Source organism: Orcinus orca, chromosome 13, assembly GCF_937001465.1.
Source record: "Orcinus orca chromosome 13, mOrcOrc1.1, whole genome shotgun sequence".
Lineage (NCBI taxonomy): Eukaryota > Metazoa > Chordata > Mammalia > Artiodactyla > Delphinidae > Orcinus > Orcinus orca.
The window spans coordinates 15,327,669-15,345,198 of record NC_064571.1 but is presented as its reverse complement, the minus strand read 5'-3'; the positions used below and the strand labels follow the sequence as shown (position 1 = coordinate 15,345,198).

Genomic DNA, 17,530 nt, shown 5'->3' with positions numbered 1-17,530 from the left:
ACAATGTGTACACTGAAAAAAAAAAAGAACTAATGAGACAAAACGCAGATTCTCTACAGAGATAAACTCTAAATTTCAGACCTCATCGTTACGTCTATAAACAGAAACTTAAAACCAACAAATCTTAGGGCTCCCAATTACTCTAAAAAAAAAAGTGAATGAGAAACAGTGTATTTGCCGGTAACCCAGAGACACTGAAACCAACCCTGGATTTCAATATGTAGGCAAATCATCATCTAATTTATGAATCAAAGACAGTTCCAAATAGTGCTTATAGCATGGACAATGGTTCTTAAAAAAAAAGGTCAGAGGTTAAAATGTTGCAGGATTGTATAAAGCTTAGTGAACAGAAAAACAAAATCATACATAATAAACTTAGGTGGAGAATTTGGGTTAATCAAACATTTGATTATATGCTAATAAAATTAACATCTATCCAAAAAGGGACTAAATATGATTTTAATTGGCAGAGGAATGATAAAATGTACTTCATATCTTAGATGAGCATCAACTTTCTTTAGAATGTAAATATGTGGAAATGATATTCATAAAACATATGGCTATCAGAATAAGTAAACCAATTTTACCTATGAACAAAATTTCTAAGTTTGGGGTGTTTCTTTTTTCATTGACAGTGGATTGTTTTTTTTAAGACAGTAGAGGAATGGGAGAAAAAGAAGCAAGGTCCACTGCAATTCACATTTTTGTGCCCAATTATTTCAAAAAAAAGTCAGAAAGCAAAAGGACATTTCACATGAACAACCTTCTAATCTAATTCATTTTTAAAACAAGAACTACAAAATTTTAAAGCAATTCCTAAGTACTTTAAAAACAAAAGTTATAGAATTCTGGATATTTAGGTATCATCCTCTAGATCAGGGGTTAGTAAAATATGGCCTGAAGGACTTGACTTGCCACTGGTTTCGTGAATTAAGTTTTACTGGCATACCCATTCACTGACATATTACCTATGGCTGCTTTTGCTGTTCCAATACTACCAAGTAGCTGTAACAGAGACTGCATGGCCTATTAAGCCTAAAATGCTTACAATCTTGACTTTACAGAATACGCTTGCCAACTCTTGCTCTAGATCACCGAAACCCTGCAGAATGGACGTGATAATTCTTTTAATCATAGAAAAATCATTAACTTTTAAATTACACAAAAATCACTAATCGCTTTTATTTTGCCATATCTCCTTTAATAATGAAGGAAGGGATACTTTGGGTTAAGGCTGATGGCTATCTTCCAATTGATCTGGTAGTATTCCCTCATTTAAAACAAAAAAATCTGTGCATCTACTATGGTGAAACCATAAATGTGTACAAATGTTTTAAAGGGCAACTTAGCAATAGCTGTTAAAATTTTAAATACACAGAACCTTTGACACCCATTTTTACTTTTAGGAATCAATTTAACAGACATATAGGTATGATATATATTATATACTGTATAATTTGTTTATATATGTGTGTGTGTATGTGTATATATATATATATACACACACACACACACAGAGAATGAAAGAGAGAGTGTTCTGTAGAACAAACTCTGTAGAATGCCCATTATATAAGTGTACATATGTTTGTATGAGCAAGAAAAATATCTGGAAGGATACATGTCAACTTGTTATCAGAAGGAATTCCAGAGCAGTAGAACGGTAGGAAGGAAGGAAAGGAGATTCTTATGTTGCATTTTTTTGTGGAATCACGTCACAGTTATATTTAAATTTACATAAGTTCTATGATGTAGGCAGAGGATAGGGACAGAGAATGAATATAAATGAAATACTTCAGGCTATTTTGCCCGCTATTCCCCTGAAGACCATTTGCCCAGAGAGTACAAGATGGGAAAAATCAATGTACTACTTCCTCTTCCCATCACAGTTCCCATGAGCCTCTCTGGGTTTGAGCATTTCCCCACACTGATCTGTGCTTAGCTGAGAATTTTTTTTGTACAAGGCCTAAACACAAGCCATCTGCCTTACCTAGAGCTTAATTAAAGAAACAGTGATCTGTTCCAATGTTGGAGAAAAACCTGTTGTGTTATACTTGCTGAAAGAAAATATGTGGGTTTCCAACATAATACTGTACTCCTAGGGAGGGATTTTCAAGGTAACATTAAATACAATTTTCATCTTAGAGGCTGACTATAGCACCTAACCCCCTCCTGAGATACAACTCCACTGCTGTACTGTATACTCTTGTGCTACAAACTGTATTATAACTTTTGTGACTTTAAAACAATAGAAAATAATTCAATGTTTTTGTATCTCTAATATACATCTTTTAAAAAGTCTTGAAACACATACCTGCTTACCAGTGAAACCCTGGCAAATAACCTTCGTATCTTTATCCACATAGAGATGCTTCCTGGAAGCTGTATAGGAGCAATGCCGAATTCCATTCTGTTGCACTGAAAAGTAAAGAAAATATGACACATTATAATTTTTCCAAACTTTTGGACTATGAATTTAACCTGGTGACAAAAAAAAAAAAAATCCTCTAATTCAGGAGCTATCTTGTGATAATGGCAACTTTAAATGTCATTTTTTAAATAAGATGTATTAAATACAAAAACTGATTAAAGAAACAAACAAGAAAAGACACTGTTCTATTCTCCAGAATCCCTTCTTTACTGAGAACCAAAATTTTGTTGCTTTTTCTGAACTGAGAAAGAAGAGGTTACGTTTATAATTTTTATTCCTCAGCAAGAAGCCAGGGGCTCACATAAACAGCTCAAATTAAATCCAGGAACTAAAAACTAGGTATCACTCTTACTAATAATGTTTACCAAACAGCCACATGCTTTCCCCATTTGACCCAACATTTTTAAGCCCAACATCAATAAGCAAAAGACGAGCTAAAAGGCAAACTTTGTCACAATTACTAAGAACTATTTTGCAACTCTTTCCCCAGTAATAATATTAACATTAAATGTTAAGTCATAGAATAAAACTTATCTAAAGTATAATCCAAAATTACTTAATTTGGTCTCTTCTGATGTAAGTCACATATAAAGACCTCACATATAAAGGAAGTAGGGAAAATAAAATAAAATAAATAGGGAAAGTAGATGAGGGAGAAACATGTAAAAAATATCTAAGTTACTGTCAGCAAACTACCTCAGTGGAAACTGAGAAATCTTAAGTAGCTCCTAAAGCCAGCTCCCCATATTTCAAAAATCAGTAGAAAGTGGAGCACAGATGATTTACGTGGGCTGCCTTCTAAACCCCCATTAGAACCCCAACCTGCTGTCTCTGTGGTCCATTCCTGGCCCTTTCAAAATGCCAGCATCTATCACTAAGGTAGCCCATGAAAGCTAGGCCCAGAAAAGAACATCTCATCATAAACTTGTCCAGGGTCCACTCAATGCTTTTTCTCCTGAATCACTGCTCACACCCTCCTAAATCCTCAGATCTCAGATTCCATAACTGATCTGCTTCTGGCCCTTTGAACATCCCTTGATTCATCTTCAACTCACGTACTGACCTCAGCTTCCAACAACTTTGAATTCTGTAGTCCCCTGTACCTCTAAGGAAGAGACAGGCCCGGAATCTGCCCTGACCAACCAGGAGAGGAGTATTCTGTGTGCACACAGATCAGATGCATTCTTGGCCTAGACTATGCTGAACAAGGGACCCTGAGAGGGCACTGAGGGTCCAGTCCTGGCCCAGTGTACACAGCTAAGCACCTTAACCTGGGCCAGTGAACACTACGACAGGAATTGTGGCCTGAGAGCCCACCCTAGCCAGGGCTTGCCCTTGGCTCCCAGTTCTCCCAGCTGGAGACACAGAACCACGATACCTATGGAAGAGCTTTACTCCCCTCTGCTATTCTTGGCAGGACTTGCCCAACAGTCCCTCCCACTCCTGGAATATTCAGTAAATAGCCCATCTATCAGGAGTTTCCAGACAGGAAAGGTACAAGATATGATTACAAGAGCAAATAAGATCAGGACATCTGGAGCCCATACTTGATAAAAGGAAATACTTGCTTTTTGAAGGTAAAGTTTAGTCCTCCACAAGTACTCTTACACTCTACCTTAACAAAGGAGACATCAGACAGTTCAAGTCTCCTTCCATGGGGCAGAAGTGGCCCTGTCACCCTGAGAAAGCACAGGTCTGTCTACATTCATAAAGCATGGTCTCAATACCCAAACAACTCCTATCACTACCTTCTCCTATTCCTTCCCCTACTCCAGACCTCCTGGATCAACTCTACGGAGCTCAAGACTTCACAGCACCAGAATTCTGGTGCTCACAAAAACTACATCCACCAAGTACGATGAAGAGCAGCTCACCTACCAGACAGCCTTGTGGCCCAAGTTGACAAAGGGCCACACCCTTGTGGCCCTTTGTCAACTTGTGCAATGACCCTGCCGTTCTACAGCATCTAGTGAAATGGATCTTGGGAGATTTATCGTGCATATGTGTGTGCATGTGCTCTTCCCATCTACGGTATGAGCCCATACCTAGGCTTCAGGTAAGCTAGAACTAATAGACTATCAGCACCTTTGAGCCAACCCCAAAATACATGTTCAAAGATAAGGAAATGAAATTCCTGACCACATTCTGTCCCAACAAGAAACCTGTACAATGCCAGACAAGGTAACACTGGTACCGAAATGAGGGGATGCTAGAATCAAGCACTTACGAAACCCAGAGAAAAACCTGAGGCGCCCAGCAAGCCGCGGTGCTCCATAATCACCATACATGCCTTTTTAATTCCAGACACTGGAAGACGAATCTGCCCGATCTCTGGCCCTTTACACCATGCACACTCTCCCAGTTGCCATGGCTGTGAGGAGGACCCCAGACACCTGCCACTCCATGCCACCATGACACAGGTAACAACTGGTGGCCCTATTTAAGGTAATACTGTTATCAAATCAATGATAAGTCTTACCATTGGTGACATCAGAAAATCAAGGAAATTCTTTCTCTTTTGCCATTTGTTTCCATTCAGACAGAAATAATGCAAAATATGTTTATACTCCAAGTAAAACTCACCAAATTTTAAGTCACTTATGTCATTTTCCTTATTCTTCCCCACCACAGACAATCCAAGCCCAGAATCACAGGTTGGAGGCTCCCCAGCGAAAGCAGCCTCTCCTCATCTCCACCTCTGTACCGCTTCACCTTCCCTCCCACAATCCCACCACTCTCTAATCTAGCAAACTACCAGCTGCTATAAATATTAAATCTGTCAGACTGGTCACTTTCTTTCCCTGTTTGATTTCTTCTCCATCCAAATTATCAATTAAATGCCTTAATTTAAAAAAACAAAAAGCCTATTCTACCTCTGCTGAAGAATGTAAAGAGGTTTAAGTACAAATCTTCAATTGTCCGTCCACTGCTTAAAGAAACCCAATCATATTTTGGTTTTAAACACAAACCTGATCTCTATGACAAAACCACCAAGTAACTACAGTAAGCTATTTCCTAAAAAAAACCTTGAACACAGGACATACGTTAGTGGCCAAACCATCTTATAAATATTTCTCACCTTTCAATCAGAGTCAATGTACTCAATCTCCTGAGAATTTCTCTTGCGTTAATTCATATAAGTTCACATTTAAATAAAACATTGCACAGTGAGGAATCTTTAAATCTCCACATCACATTCATGACTTGTGAATATAATGGGGGGTTTGTAGGGGATCTGAGATTAAGAAGAATGGAAACTGTGAACACGTTCATGCGGCATCTAATCATAAGCACCACACCTGCCCACTGGAGAGTGCACACATTCTGTTACATTCTTTACTGCGTTATTTCTAAGTAAAATTATTTCAGGCTAAGTTTTCTTTCAAGATTATTTTAAGTCTCATTTAAATACTTTCAGAACTTCTAACTATAAATTCCATGAGTGTAAGGACCATGTCTTGTACACCTTGGTGCCTCCCATGGCATACGGTACAGTGCCTTACAGAGTACGTGCACAGGAAATGTTTGACTGAATTTCAGGACAAGAGATAGGATCTATGAGAAGAAACACATATAAATATCAGAAGTTCCATCTCTTTCTGTGTGAACTGGAAAAATGTCCATCTTGAACTCCCATTACCAGGAAAGGGGAACAAAAGCTACGTCTATTTTTGTACATGCAGAGATTCTTGGTTTCCCAAAAATTCATACAAAGAGTCCAGCCCTAAATGCTACTAGCAATCCTCAAAGCTGTATCAATGTAGTACAAATTCCATGCTAAGCTTTTTTTTTTTTCAACAAATGAAATCCAGGAAGCAGTAATGTAATACAAATGGACTATTTCACTACAGAAGAAAAGAACCTAAAGCAAAACACAGCATAGTCAGAGGTAAAGGCAGTGACAGACCAGGAGAGTGGTTTCATAACACCTAACAGGCAAGGAGGACAACCTTAGCAACCTGAGCAACACCAGGGGCCAACAGGATGGAGGGGACCAAAGCCGAACAGAAAAATGGACAAAGGCCATAAACAAGAAACACAATTGGTGACGGATAAATGGTAAATCGACATATGATGTGATCTCTGACTTCACTAATATTAAGAAAATGAGTATTGTTAATTAAATATTAGGGCAGCAGAGAGGCCTGAAGTCGGCCACCAGGCAGAATTTTCCAGTGGTGAAGGCCTTGGGTCATCTCCAGAGAATGTGGGTGGAGTCGCTTTCTCTTCAGGTTCTTAGAAATAAGCTAGCCTAACCTTGGGACTGCATCCCAAGCAGCTGAAAGCATAGCCCAGGAACCAGACAGGCCTGGGCTCAAGTTTACGGGGCAGGTCTTGTGATCTCCCTTGGCCTTAGTCTTCCCTTCTGTAAGTGGAATAACAGCTGCTCACGAGGAGGCTGTGATGTTGATATGAGATGACACCTGTCAATTGGGTAACAAAGGGTCTGGTACACTCCCTAAACTGGGTTCACAACCTACCTAAGTACAAAAGTCAATCATTTCTAAAAAGAGAGAATATATAATTCATATTTTAAAATCACATAAGTCCAATCAGAAGTGTTTTATGTCTCATGCATATCCTATACATGTTTATGTATAAAGATACTAATCCATGTCTACATATAACATATAGGAGGTACACATATATTAGTAAATTTTTACCATCTAAAACATTTTTAAAGGTGCATCCTCACTGTAAAAACGGGGATAATAATATTATGTACCTCACAGGCAATATGAGAATTAGATGAGTTAATAATATATACAGCATGCAGAATAATAATTAGCTATTTCACTATTAGCTATTTATTACTGACACAGAATGAAAAGACCAAACTGCTTTGAGATGTTCACTGTGCCAGGATGTCTGCCAGACACAAGGGGTTCAGGGGTAAACAAGATGGACTGAGGACCACGTGAAGCTTCCTGTCCTATAAGACAACTAAACATTAAACAAAGAAACACAAAACCACAAAAGTGCCCACTGTAATAAAGGCTGTGAAGTAAAGGGACTGAGTAATCTGAGAAATTTGTATCGGTCAGCCACATGCAGAGTCCTCTCCCTGCAGAGAGCAACCATGTCATTTACAAGATGGCTGCAGGGTGGATGCAAGCTGCGGCCAAAAAGCACCTGCCCAATGGGACTCAAACCACAGATGGCACTGTGTGACCAGTACTGTGCTCCTAACCAGTAACCCGAGACTGTTGATGAAAATACTCCTCCAACTCCCCTCTCAAACTATGTCCTTGTTACTCATTTATTCCTGCATGTATTCCTGATTTTAACAAATGTATATTTATTAATCATATGTATTATGCATATATAATCTGCAGGCTATTGGGGTCCCTACCTACAGGACCTTAAAGTATAGCAGAGTAGCTCAGCAGCCGCTTACTTCCAAACCCCAAACAATCCACCGTTCAGATGCGAAATTATATATTCATTCAGTATTTACTTACAAATGAAGTGTAATTGGCTCTAAGTATCATATTTCATCAAATCTAAAACACCACTGATTTTAAGAAGCACTATTAAGCACCAGTATGAAAAAAAATGCTGCCAATTTACTGTAAGATACCATCAATTATAAGATACATCCCAATTTTAGAAATGTTATAATGTACAAAAATGTGGGTCTATGGCAACAAAATGCCTCTCCTTTGGTGAAATGAGATTCTTCCCCTATACTTAGAGAAATTATTTCTAACATCCTCAATTAAGTTTTTATGGAAAAACAAGTTTGAGGTCAGAAAATAAGTCACTTTCTCATGGCTACATTGATACATTTAGATCGAGGCCATTTTGTACTTCTGGAATAAAGATTTGGTTCTTGGATGCAATGACAAGAGACACTAGGTATCAGAAACATCACTATTGAGGGTCCCCTTTTCCAAGCTACACTTCTAAATGTCTTCCGGATTCCAAAAACAGTCTTACACAACTTGGCAAACACATGGAAAAGGCAGGTGACACCTTTGAGCGGAGTAGTAACCTTCTCAACGAACCAGTGAGGTTGCTAAAGAAAAAGAAAAATCAGAGCTTCAAAAAAAGAAGGCTCAGGGCTTCCCTGGTGGCGCAGTGGTTGAGAGTCCGCCTGCCGATGCAGGGGACACGGGTTCGTGCCCCGGTCCGGGAGGATCCCACATGCCGTGGAGCGGCTGGGCTCGTAAGCCACGGCCGCTGAGCCTGCGCGTCTGGAGCCTGTGCTCCGCAACGGGAGAGGCCACAACAGTGGGAGGCCCGCGTACCGCAAAAAAAAAAAAAAAACAAAACATACTGGCTCTTGAATAGACATTTTTCCAAAGAATACATACAGATGGCCAACAGGTACATGAAGAAGTGCTCAACATCACTAATCATCAGGGAAACACAAATCAAAACCACACTGAGATTTCACTTCACACCTGTTAGAATGGCTATTATCAAAAAGACAAGAAATAATAAGTGTTGGTGAGGATATGGAGAAAGGAAACCCCTGTGCGCCTTTAGTAGGAATGTTATTGGTGCAGTCACTATGGAAAACAGTACTGAGGTTCCTCAAAATACTAAAAATAAAACTGTCATATGATCCAGCAATTCCACTTCCAAGTATTTATCTGAAGGAAATGAAAACCCTAACTTGAAAAGAAGCCACGTTCATTGCAGCACTATTTACCATAGCCAAGATATGGAAACAACCTAAGTGTCCATCGATAGAAGAATGGATAAAGAAAACGTGGTATATTTATTAATATGCACACACGGACACACAATATGGAATATTATTCAGCCATTAAAAAGAGAAAATCTTGCCATTTGTGACAACACACATGGACCTTGGGGGCATTACCCAAAGTAAAATAAGTCAGGCAGAGAAAGACAAATACTGTATGATCTCACTTATATGTGGAATCTAAAAAAAAAAAAAGAAAGAAAGAAAGAAAGAAAAACAGAAACCTGAGCTCACATGTAAAGAAAACAGATTGGTGGTGCCAAAGTTGAGGGGGAGGGGACAAGTGGCTAAAGGGGGTCAAAAGGTACAAACTTCCACTTATAAAATAAGTCATAAGGATGTAATGTACAGCATGGAGACTATAGTTAATAATACTATATTGCACATTTGAAAGTAGCTAAAAGAGAGCAGATCTTAAAAGTTCTCATCACAAGAAATAAAAATGTATAATTATGTATGGTGATAGATATCACAATAGACAGAGAGACATTACAATATATACAAATATCAAAATATTAGGTTGTACACCTAAAACTAATATGTTTTACATCAATTATACCTCAATAAAAATAAAAAATACTAGCTCTTGTTCCCTATTCTCAAAGATCCAACCTACAGGAACTACTGGCTTATGTTTAAAGCAACCTTGCACTACCTCATACTTCTAGACACTATTTCAGTTTCAAAGGTGCTTATAAAATCCTTAAGCTTTCTCATGGAAGAAATCTTTCTTATTTTTCTTTTTTTTTTTTCTCTCCCCACTTCAACTGGGTTCTTTCTCTTTTTTCCTAAGAACTGTTTTTTTTTTTTGGCTCAGTAATTTCTATTGATAAATATTCTAAGCTGCCCCCAACAGGTCTCTGGAAGGCATCTACAAGTGTTTGGGGTTTTTTCCTAACTCAAATCAACATTGCAACACTCAAGACCTTCAGCACTCCCTAGCAACTCTAGTTCTATTACTAACCTCAGAGCCTAAATAATTTGTGACTGCCTTTAAAAGACGTTTGCAATGTGATACTGTTGTGGCTGCGGTTTTTCTAGTGTGAGTGGAAATGGGCTTAGAAATGTGGCATGGGAAAAAGATTTGGGAGATTAAAGGTTTTTAAACATTAACCCTAGAGTTTGTAAGCTCTCTAATATAAAAGATACCTTGGTTTAGATCTCAGACCTCTCAAACCATTAGTGACAGAGTAATCACGTGACTAGGATAATTCAAGGCCACTCCAACAAGAGAAGCTAAACTAGATAACCTCTTAAGCCCTCAGGATCCTGAGAGTCTAGGAATAAAGAAGTTCCAGCTATGTGAGAACAGGACTGTTAAGTATCGCTAAGCGTGGATTCAAGATCCTCATCTTTTAGACACTCTTTCTTCTCTAGACTCTGCTCCTAAGAGGGCAAAGGATTTTTCAGAAATTCAGACAAGCAAGACCCCAGAAGAAAAAGACATGGGTATAATAAATCCCTTTTCTCCTTCTGCCTACTAAATTATCCTTTAAATTATATAATAAAAAATCTCCAGAAAACATTCCCAAATAAACCCAACTTCTTCCTACTTGCTAAGGTTTGTCCTCAAGTGATCTGGTAACTAAGTGTAGCTACAGAGTGTACAGTCATCATTGTACACTTTTAAAATGTAATCTTCTCAAGAAATGAACTAAGTCTCATCCAATATTCAGTAGCAACAGCAGAATTAGAAGCAAAGCAGAAGAAAGGGAGAGAGAAGAAAACTAACTTCGGTTGAGTGTCTATCGCATTCCAGGTGCTTTACATAAATTGTTTCACTTATTCTGCATGGTGAACCCAGATCATCCTGTACTTCATCATTTCTAGGATGCACATTTGTTTCATTTTTTTAAACATTTCTTAAATCTGGATGCAACTGATAACCAATGGTGTGTCATAATTTTAATTAGCAATCATTTCCCACTTTTAGTGGTAGACCAAACAGCAGTGCATCTTACAAGTGATGGTGTCTCAGATTCATTAAAATATGGTAATGTTTTCAAGGTACATGAAACAGAAATTGAGAAATAGATTTAGAAACATCCCCCAGAGTTATTACATAGACTGTACAGGACTAGCCAGACTTCAAACCCTGATGTGGCTGGTTCCAAAGTCTTTTCCTACACAACCTACCTAACAAACACAGAGACTTTGAACACAGCAAGAATTTTCAGCAGTCAGCGTTACTAGCAACCTTGGGTGTTAAGTTTTCAGGAACTGAAGAATTCACACCGCCTGATGGAGATATTACAAATAAGTTGGTTAAGGTCCCAGCCAACCCTAAGCTTCTAGGAGTATTCTGGGCTGTGCACCCTTCTGGAGATTCACCCTACAGTCTACGGAAAAGACAATTAAAAGTGTACGACAGTCCTGTTCAAGGCTCAGCCTCATCCTCCAATTTCCTACTGATATCCTCCCCCTACCTCTCAACCCACTCACCCTCCCAGCTTAGTTCATCCTGGACCACCTCACCTCTCACGCCCCAAAAGAGCCTGTTTAGATGCCGCCCCCATCCCGCCGCCACTCATCACCGTGGGATCAAAGGTGTGCCCCCGGATCTGCAGGACTCCAGACCCGAATCCTGGTTCAGCCACTCAAGGTCCCTGCCCGCCAGCTGCCTAAGCCAGGCCCCCGCCCCCCATATCCAGCAAAGCTCCCTCCATCCCAGAGGGTCCCCGACTTGGGACCCCCGCCGAGGTCCGGCCCCGGAGGGCCCAGCCGCGTCCTAGACTAGGACGCCGGGACCGGGGGGCCGAGAACTCGCGGAGGCTTGGAGGAGAGAGCCCCGGCCGGACTCACGGAGGAAAGCGCGGGACAGAAGGCGGGCGGCGGCGAGGCCGCTGCTGCCAGAAGTCATGGTCGCAGCAGCAGGGGCAGCAGCTAGGGCTGCGGTCATCCACCAATGACACTCCCAGGCCCCCTGGAAACCAGACAGGAGCCGAGGCGCGAGGAGGAAGTGGGTAGCCAGAGCGTTCGCCGGAACGAATGTCCCTCCGCAGAAACGTCTTCACCCAACACTGGTTCTTGCAGGTGGAGGAGAAAAAGGGCATCTTAACGAAGAAGTAGACAATAGCTCGTCTCTTCCCCGGAAACGTGGGTTTGATTCAACATTAATAACAACGGCAGCTCAAGGGAAACCCCACTGAGGCCGGCCGGCGCGGGGTATTGTGGGAAATGTAGTTCGATGGCCTCAACTTGTTAGTAGTTTAAACGGGGGCCTGCGGGAAGGGAATAGAAGGAGAAAAGGGAGAGTCAAACCCAGGGGACGAGGTGTCAAAAGGAGTGAGGAAACAGTGAGGCGAGGTGCAAAGAGCAATGCAGAACTTTCCAAGGCCCTTCCAAAGCCTAGGTGCCGACCTTTCTTCATTTCCCCGTCTACCATATAGAGAGGATCATACTCCTCACCCCCTACCCTTGCGAGGACCGGGAAGAATTACCAAAGGGAACAGTGACTCTGAACTCGCGCAGTGAAGATGAGGATGTGAAGAGAAAGACCAAAAGCTACTTTCCTGGCACCTAACTTCTTGGAGTATGGATCTTTTGGTTAAACAAGCTGTCATGCAGCCTTCGGCTAGCACTAAGTGAGTGAGTGCCTCTTCCCTGGAGATCCTGGAGGACTGAAGTTACAGGTCAAGCGTGACCGCTCCTTGTTTGAACAAAACGGTCACTCCTAAGAGCTGTAGAAGGAGCCTCCGAGAGTTCTAGAGTCAAAGGGTTAACAAGAGATAAAGGAATCCAACTCCCTGCCTACAACCACGCTTCTGAGAGTCCTCATCATTATCATCCATGAAGTTATGATTCTAACTCACTTTAGTCATAATAATTTACACGGAGATACGTGGTGTAGGAGTGGGATTACCCAGGGAGATTGCCCAGTATTTCCTCTATGACCCAGATATTGCCATCCCTGCTTGGACTTGACTGCGCACAAAATCCCTCCTTCATCTAAGGGATCATGTCCTTGCTATCATTTAAATACTCTCAGTGGTTTCCAGATATGTCCAGTATGAAGAATTATTTTAAATAGCAATGTTCTTCTGAGCTTTCACATGATAATAGTTATATTTTTTATTTCATTTCATTAATTAAATGCATGATGACAAAAAATATATAATTTTGGCATGATTTTAATGAATTTTTACTTCCTCAAGGACCAGGATTTTAGTTTGTTTTGTACACTGACGGTATCATCAGCACCTAGAACAATGCCTGGTACAAAGAGAGAACTCAGTATTTATTGAATTGAACTGAATTGACATATAAAAGAAATACCATATACATTATGTATAGAATCTACACACAATGTTTGATGGACCTAAGGATATTTCAATCCCTTGTAATAACTACACCTCCACCCCAATTCCATAGCTCATTGGTGGGAGGCTATTGCACTAGACACTAACTATACCATTTATCTTTATATGCAGATTGATTTTGGAGTCAGACAGGTCTGGATTCAAATTCCACCTCTGCCACTGGCTATGTGACCTCTGGGTCTCAGGTTTTCTCACTGAGATGGGGATGAAACTCTCTAACTCATAATAGGATTATGACCAGTTAATGCATTAATATGTAAAGTTTTTAGTACCTTGTAAGCATTCAATAAATAGTAGCTATTAAAGATAAGAACTTTCTTCTTCACATGACAGGATGATATTTTGAAGTTTTTACTGATGTCAGTAATCAGATGTGGAATAGGATATTTCCATTTGGCAACAAGCCATAATTACCTCCACATCCTATGAAAAGGAGCGTAGAAGCTACCTCTCTCCAAATTTCCTTAAGAGGTGCCCAGACTTCTCTTTGGATTCTCATTCTCACTCCTTGGCACCTCTAATAAGAAAAAGACTGGAATTCATTGAATAAGAGACTTCTTTTTTTTTTTTAACATCTTTATTGGAGTATAATTGCTTTACAATGGTGTCTTAGTTTCTGCTTTATAACGAAGTGAATCAGCTATACATATACATATATCCCCATATCTCTTCCCTCTTGCATCTCCCCTCCTCCCACCCTCCCTACCCCACCCCTCTACGTGGTCACAAAGCACCAAGCTGATCTCCCTGTGCTATGCGGCTGCTTCCCACTAGCTATCTATTTTATGTTTGGTACTGTATATATGTCCATGCCACGCTCTCACTTTCTCACAGCTTACACTTCCCCCTCCCCATATCCTCAAGCCCATTCTCTAGTAGGTCTGCATCTTTATTCCCCTCTTGCCCCTAGGTTCTTCTGACATTTTTTTTCTTTTTTTTTTCTTTTAGATTCCATATATATGTTAGCATACGGTATTTGTTTTTCCCTTTCTGACTTACTTCACTCTGTATGACAATCTCTAGGTCCATCCACCTCACGACAAACAACTCAGTTTTGTTCCTTTTATGGCTGAGTAATATTCCATTGTATACATGTGCCACATCTTCTTTATCCATTCATCTGTTGATGGACACCTAGGTTGCTTCCATGTCCTGGCTATTGTAAATAGAGCTGCAATGAATATTTTGGTACATGACTCTTTTTGAATTATAGTTTTCTCAGGGTATATGCCCTGTAGTGGGATTGCTGGGTCGTATTGTAGTTCTTTTTTTTTTTTAAGGAACCTCCATACTGTTCTCCATAGTGGCTGTATCAATTTACATTCCCACCAACAGTGCAAGAGGGTTCCCTTTTCTCCACACCCTCTCCAGCATTTATTGCTTGTAGATTTTTCGATGATGGCCATTCTAACCGGTGTGAGATGTTATCTCATTGGAGTTTTGATTTGAATTTCTGTAATGATTAATGATGTTGAGCATTCTTTCATGTGTTTGTTAGCAATCTGTATATCTTCCTTGGAGAGATGTCTATTTAGGTCTTCTGCCCATTTTTGGATTGGGTTGTTTGTTTTTGTGATATTGAGCTGCATGAGTTGCTTGTATGTTTTGGAGATTAATCCTTTGTTATTTGTTTCATTTGCCAATATTTTCTCCCATTCTGAGTGTTGTCTTTTCATCTGGTTTATGTGGTTTCCTTTGCTGTGCAAAAGCTTTTATGTTTCATTTGGTCCCATTTGTTTATTTTTGTTTTTATTTCCATTTCTCTAGGAGGTGGGTCAAAAAGGATCTTGCTGTGATTTATGTCATACAGTGTTCTGCCTATGTTTTCCTCTAAGAGTTTGATGGTGTCTGACCTTACATTTAGGTCTTTAACCCATTTTGAGTTTATTTTTTAGTATGGTGTTAGGGAGTGTTCTAATTTCATACTTTTACGTGTAGCTGTCCAGTTTTCCCAACACCACTTATTGAAGAGGCTGTCTTTTCTCCACTGTATATTTTTGCCTCCTTTATCAAAGATAAGGTGACCATATGTGTGTGGGTTTATCTCTGGGCTTTATATCCTGTTCCATTGATCTATATTTCTGTTTTTGTGCCAGTACCATACTGTCTTGTTTACTGTAGCTTTGTAGTATAGTCTGAAGTCAGGGGGCCTGATTCCTCTAGCTCCGTTTTTCTTTCTCAAGATTGCTTTGGCTATTTGGGATCCTTTGTGTTTCCATACAAATTGTGAAATTTTTTGCTCTAGTTCTGTGAAAAATTCCAGTGGTAGTTTGATAGGGATTGCATTGAATCTGTAGATTGCTTTGGGTAGTAGAGTCATTTTCACAATGTTGATTCTTCCAGTCCAAGAACATGGTATATCTCTCCATCTATTTGTGTCATCTTTAATTTCTTTCATCAGTGTCTTATAATTTTCTGTATAGAGGTCTTTTGTCTTCTTAGGTAGGTTTATTCCTAGATATTTTAATCTTTTTGTTGCAATGGTAAATGGAAGTGTTTTCTTAATTTCACTTTCAGATTTTTCATCATTAGTGTATAGGAATGCAAGAAATTTCTGTGCATTAATTTGGTATCCTGCTACTTTACCAAATTCATTGATTAGCTCTAGTAGTCTTCTGGTAGCATCTTTAGGATTCTCTATGTATAGTATCATGTCATCTGCAAACAGTGACTGCTTTACTTCTTTTTTTCCTATTGGATTCCTTTTATTTCTTTTTCTTCTCTGATTGCTGTGGCTAGGACTTCCAAAACTATGTTGAATAATAATGGCAACAGTGGACACCCTTGTCTTGTTCCTGATCTTAGAGGAAATGCTTTTAGTTTCTCTCCATTGAGAATGACGTTTGCTGTGGGTTTGTCATATATGGCCAAATGTTGTATATATTGAGGTGGTTCCCTCTATGCCCACTTCTGGAGAGTTTTTTTCATAAATGGGTCTTAAATTTTGTCAAAAGCTTTTTCTGCATCTATTGAGATCATCATGTGCTTTTTATTCTTCAGTCTGTTGATATGGTGTATCACGTTGATTGATTTGCATATTTTGAAGAATCCTTGCATTCCTGGGATAAACCCCACTTGATTATAGTGTATGATCCGTTTTAATGTGCTGTTGGATTCTTTTTGCTAGTATTTTGTTGAGGATTTTTACATCTATGTTCATCAGTGTTATTGGCCTGTAGTTTTCTTTCTTTGTGACACCTTTGTGTCACAAAGTGATGGTGGCCTCATAGAATGAGTTTGGGAGTGTTCCTCCCTCTGCTATATTTTGGAAGAGTTTGAGAAGGATAGGTGTTAGCTCTTCTGTAAATGTTTGATAGAATTCGCCTGTGAAGCCATCTGTTCCTGGGCTTTTGTTTGTTGGAAGATTTTTAATCACAGTTTCAATTTCAGTGTTTGTGATTGGCTTGTTCATATTTTCTATTTCTTCCTGGTTCAGTCTTGGAAGGTTATGCATTTCTAAGAATTTGTCCATTTCTTCCAGGTTGTCCATTTTAGTGGCATATAGTTGCTTGTAGTAAATTTTCATGATCCTTTGTATTTCTGCTGTGTCCATTGTTCCTTCTCCTTTTTCATTTCTAATTCTATTGATTTGAGTCTTCTCCCTTTTTTTCTTGATAATTCTGGCTAATGGTTTATCAATTTTGTTTATCTTCTCAAAGAACCAGCTTTTAGTTTTATTGATCTTTGCTATCATTGCCTTCATTTCTTTTTCATTTATTTCTGATCTGATCTTTATCATTTTTTTCCTTCTGCTAACTTTGGGGTATTTTTGTTCTTCTTTCTCTAATTGCTTTAGGTGTAAGGTTAGGTTGTTTATTTGAGATGTTTCTTGTTCTTTAAGGTAGGATTGTATTGCTATAAACTTCCCTCTTAGAACGGCTTTTGCTGCATCCCATAGGTTTTGGGTAGTCGTGTTTACATTGTCATTTGTTTCTAGGTATTTTTTGATTTCTTCAGTGATCTCTTGGTTATTAAGTAGTGTGTTGTTTAGCCTCCATGTGTTTGTATTTCTTACATATTTTTTCCTGTAATTGATATCTAGTCTCATAGCGTTGTGGTCAGAAAAGA

At 39.4% G+C, this 17,530-nt stretch overlaps 1 protein-coding gene across 1 annotated transcript in view; it reads right to left on the bottom strand.

Moving 5' to 3' along the window:
- Window positions 1–12,121, bottom strand: part of SUCLG1 (succinate-CoA ligase GDP/ADP-forming subunit alpha) — a 35,328-nt gene extending 23,207 nt beyond the window's left edge. The window contains exons 1-2 of the mRNA XM_004271619.4: window positions 11,946–12,121; window positions 2,312–2,415 (exon numbers count right to left, since the gene is read on the bottom strand). Coding sequence (XP_004271667.2) covers window positions 2,312–2,415; window positions 11,946–12,042 — 201 coding nt within the window. The 5' untranslated portion in view covers window positions 12,043–12,121. The remainder of the gene's footprint in view (window positions 1–2,311; window positions 2,416–11,945) is intronic.
- Between the last annotated feature and the right edge of the window lie 5,409 nt (window positions 12,122–17,530).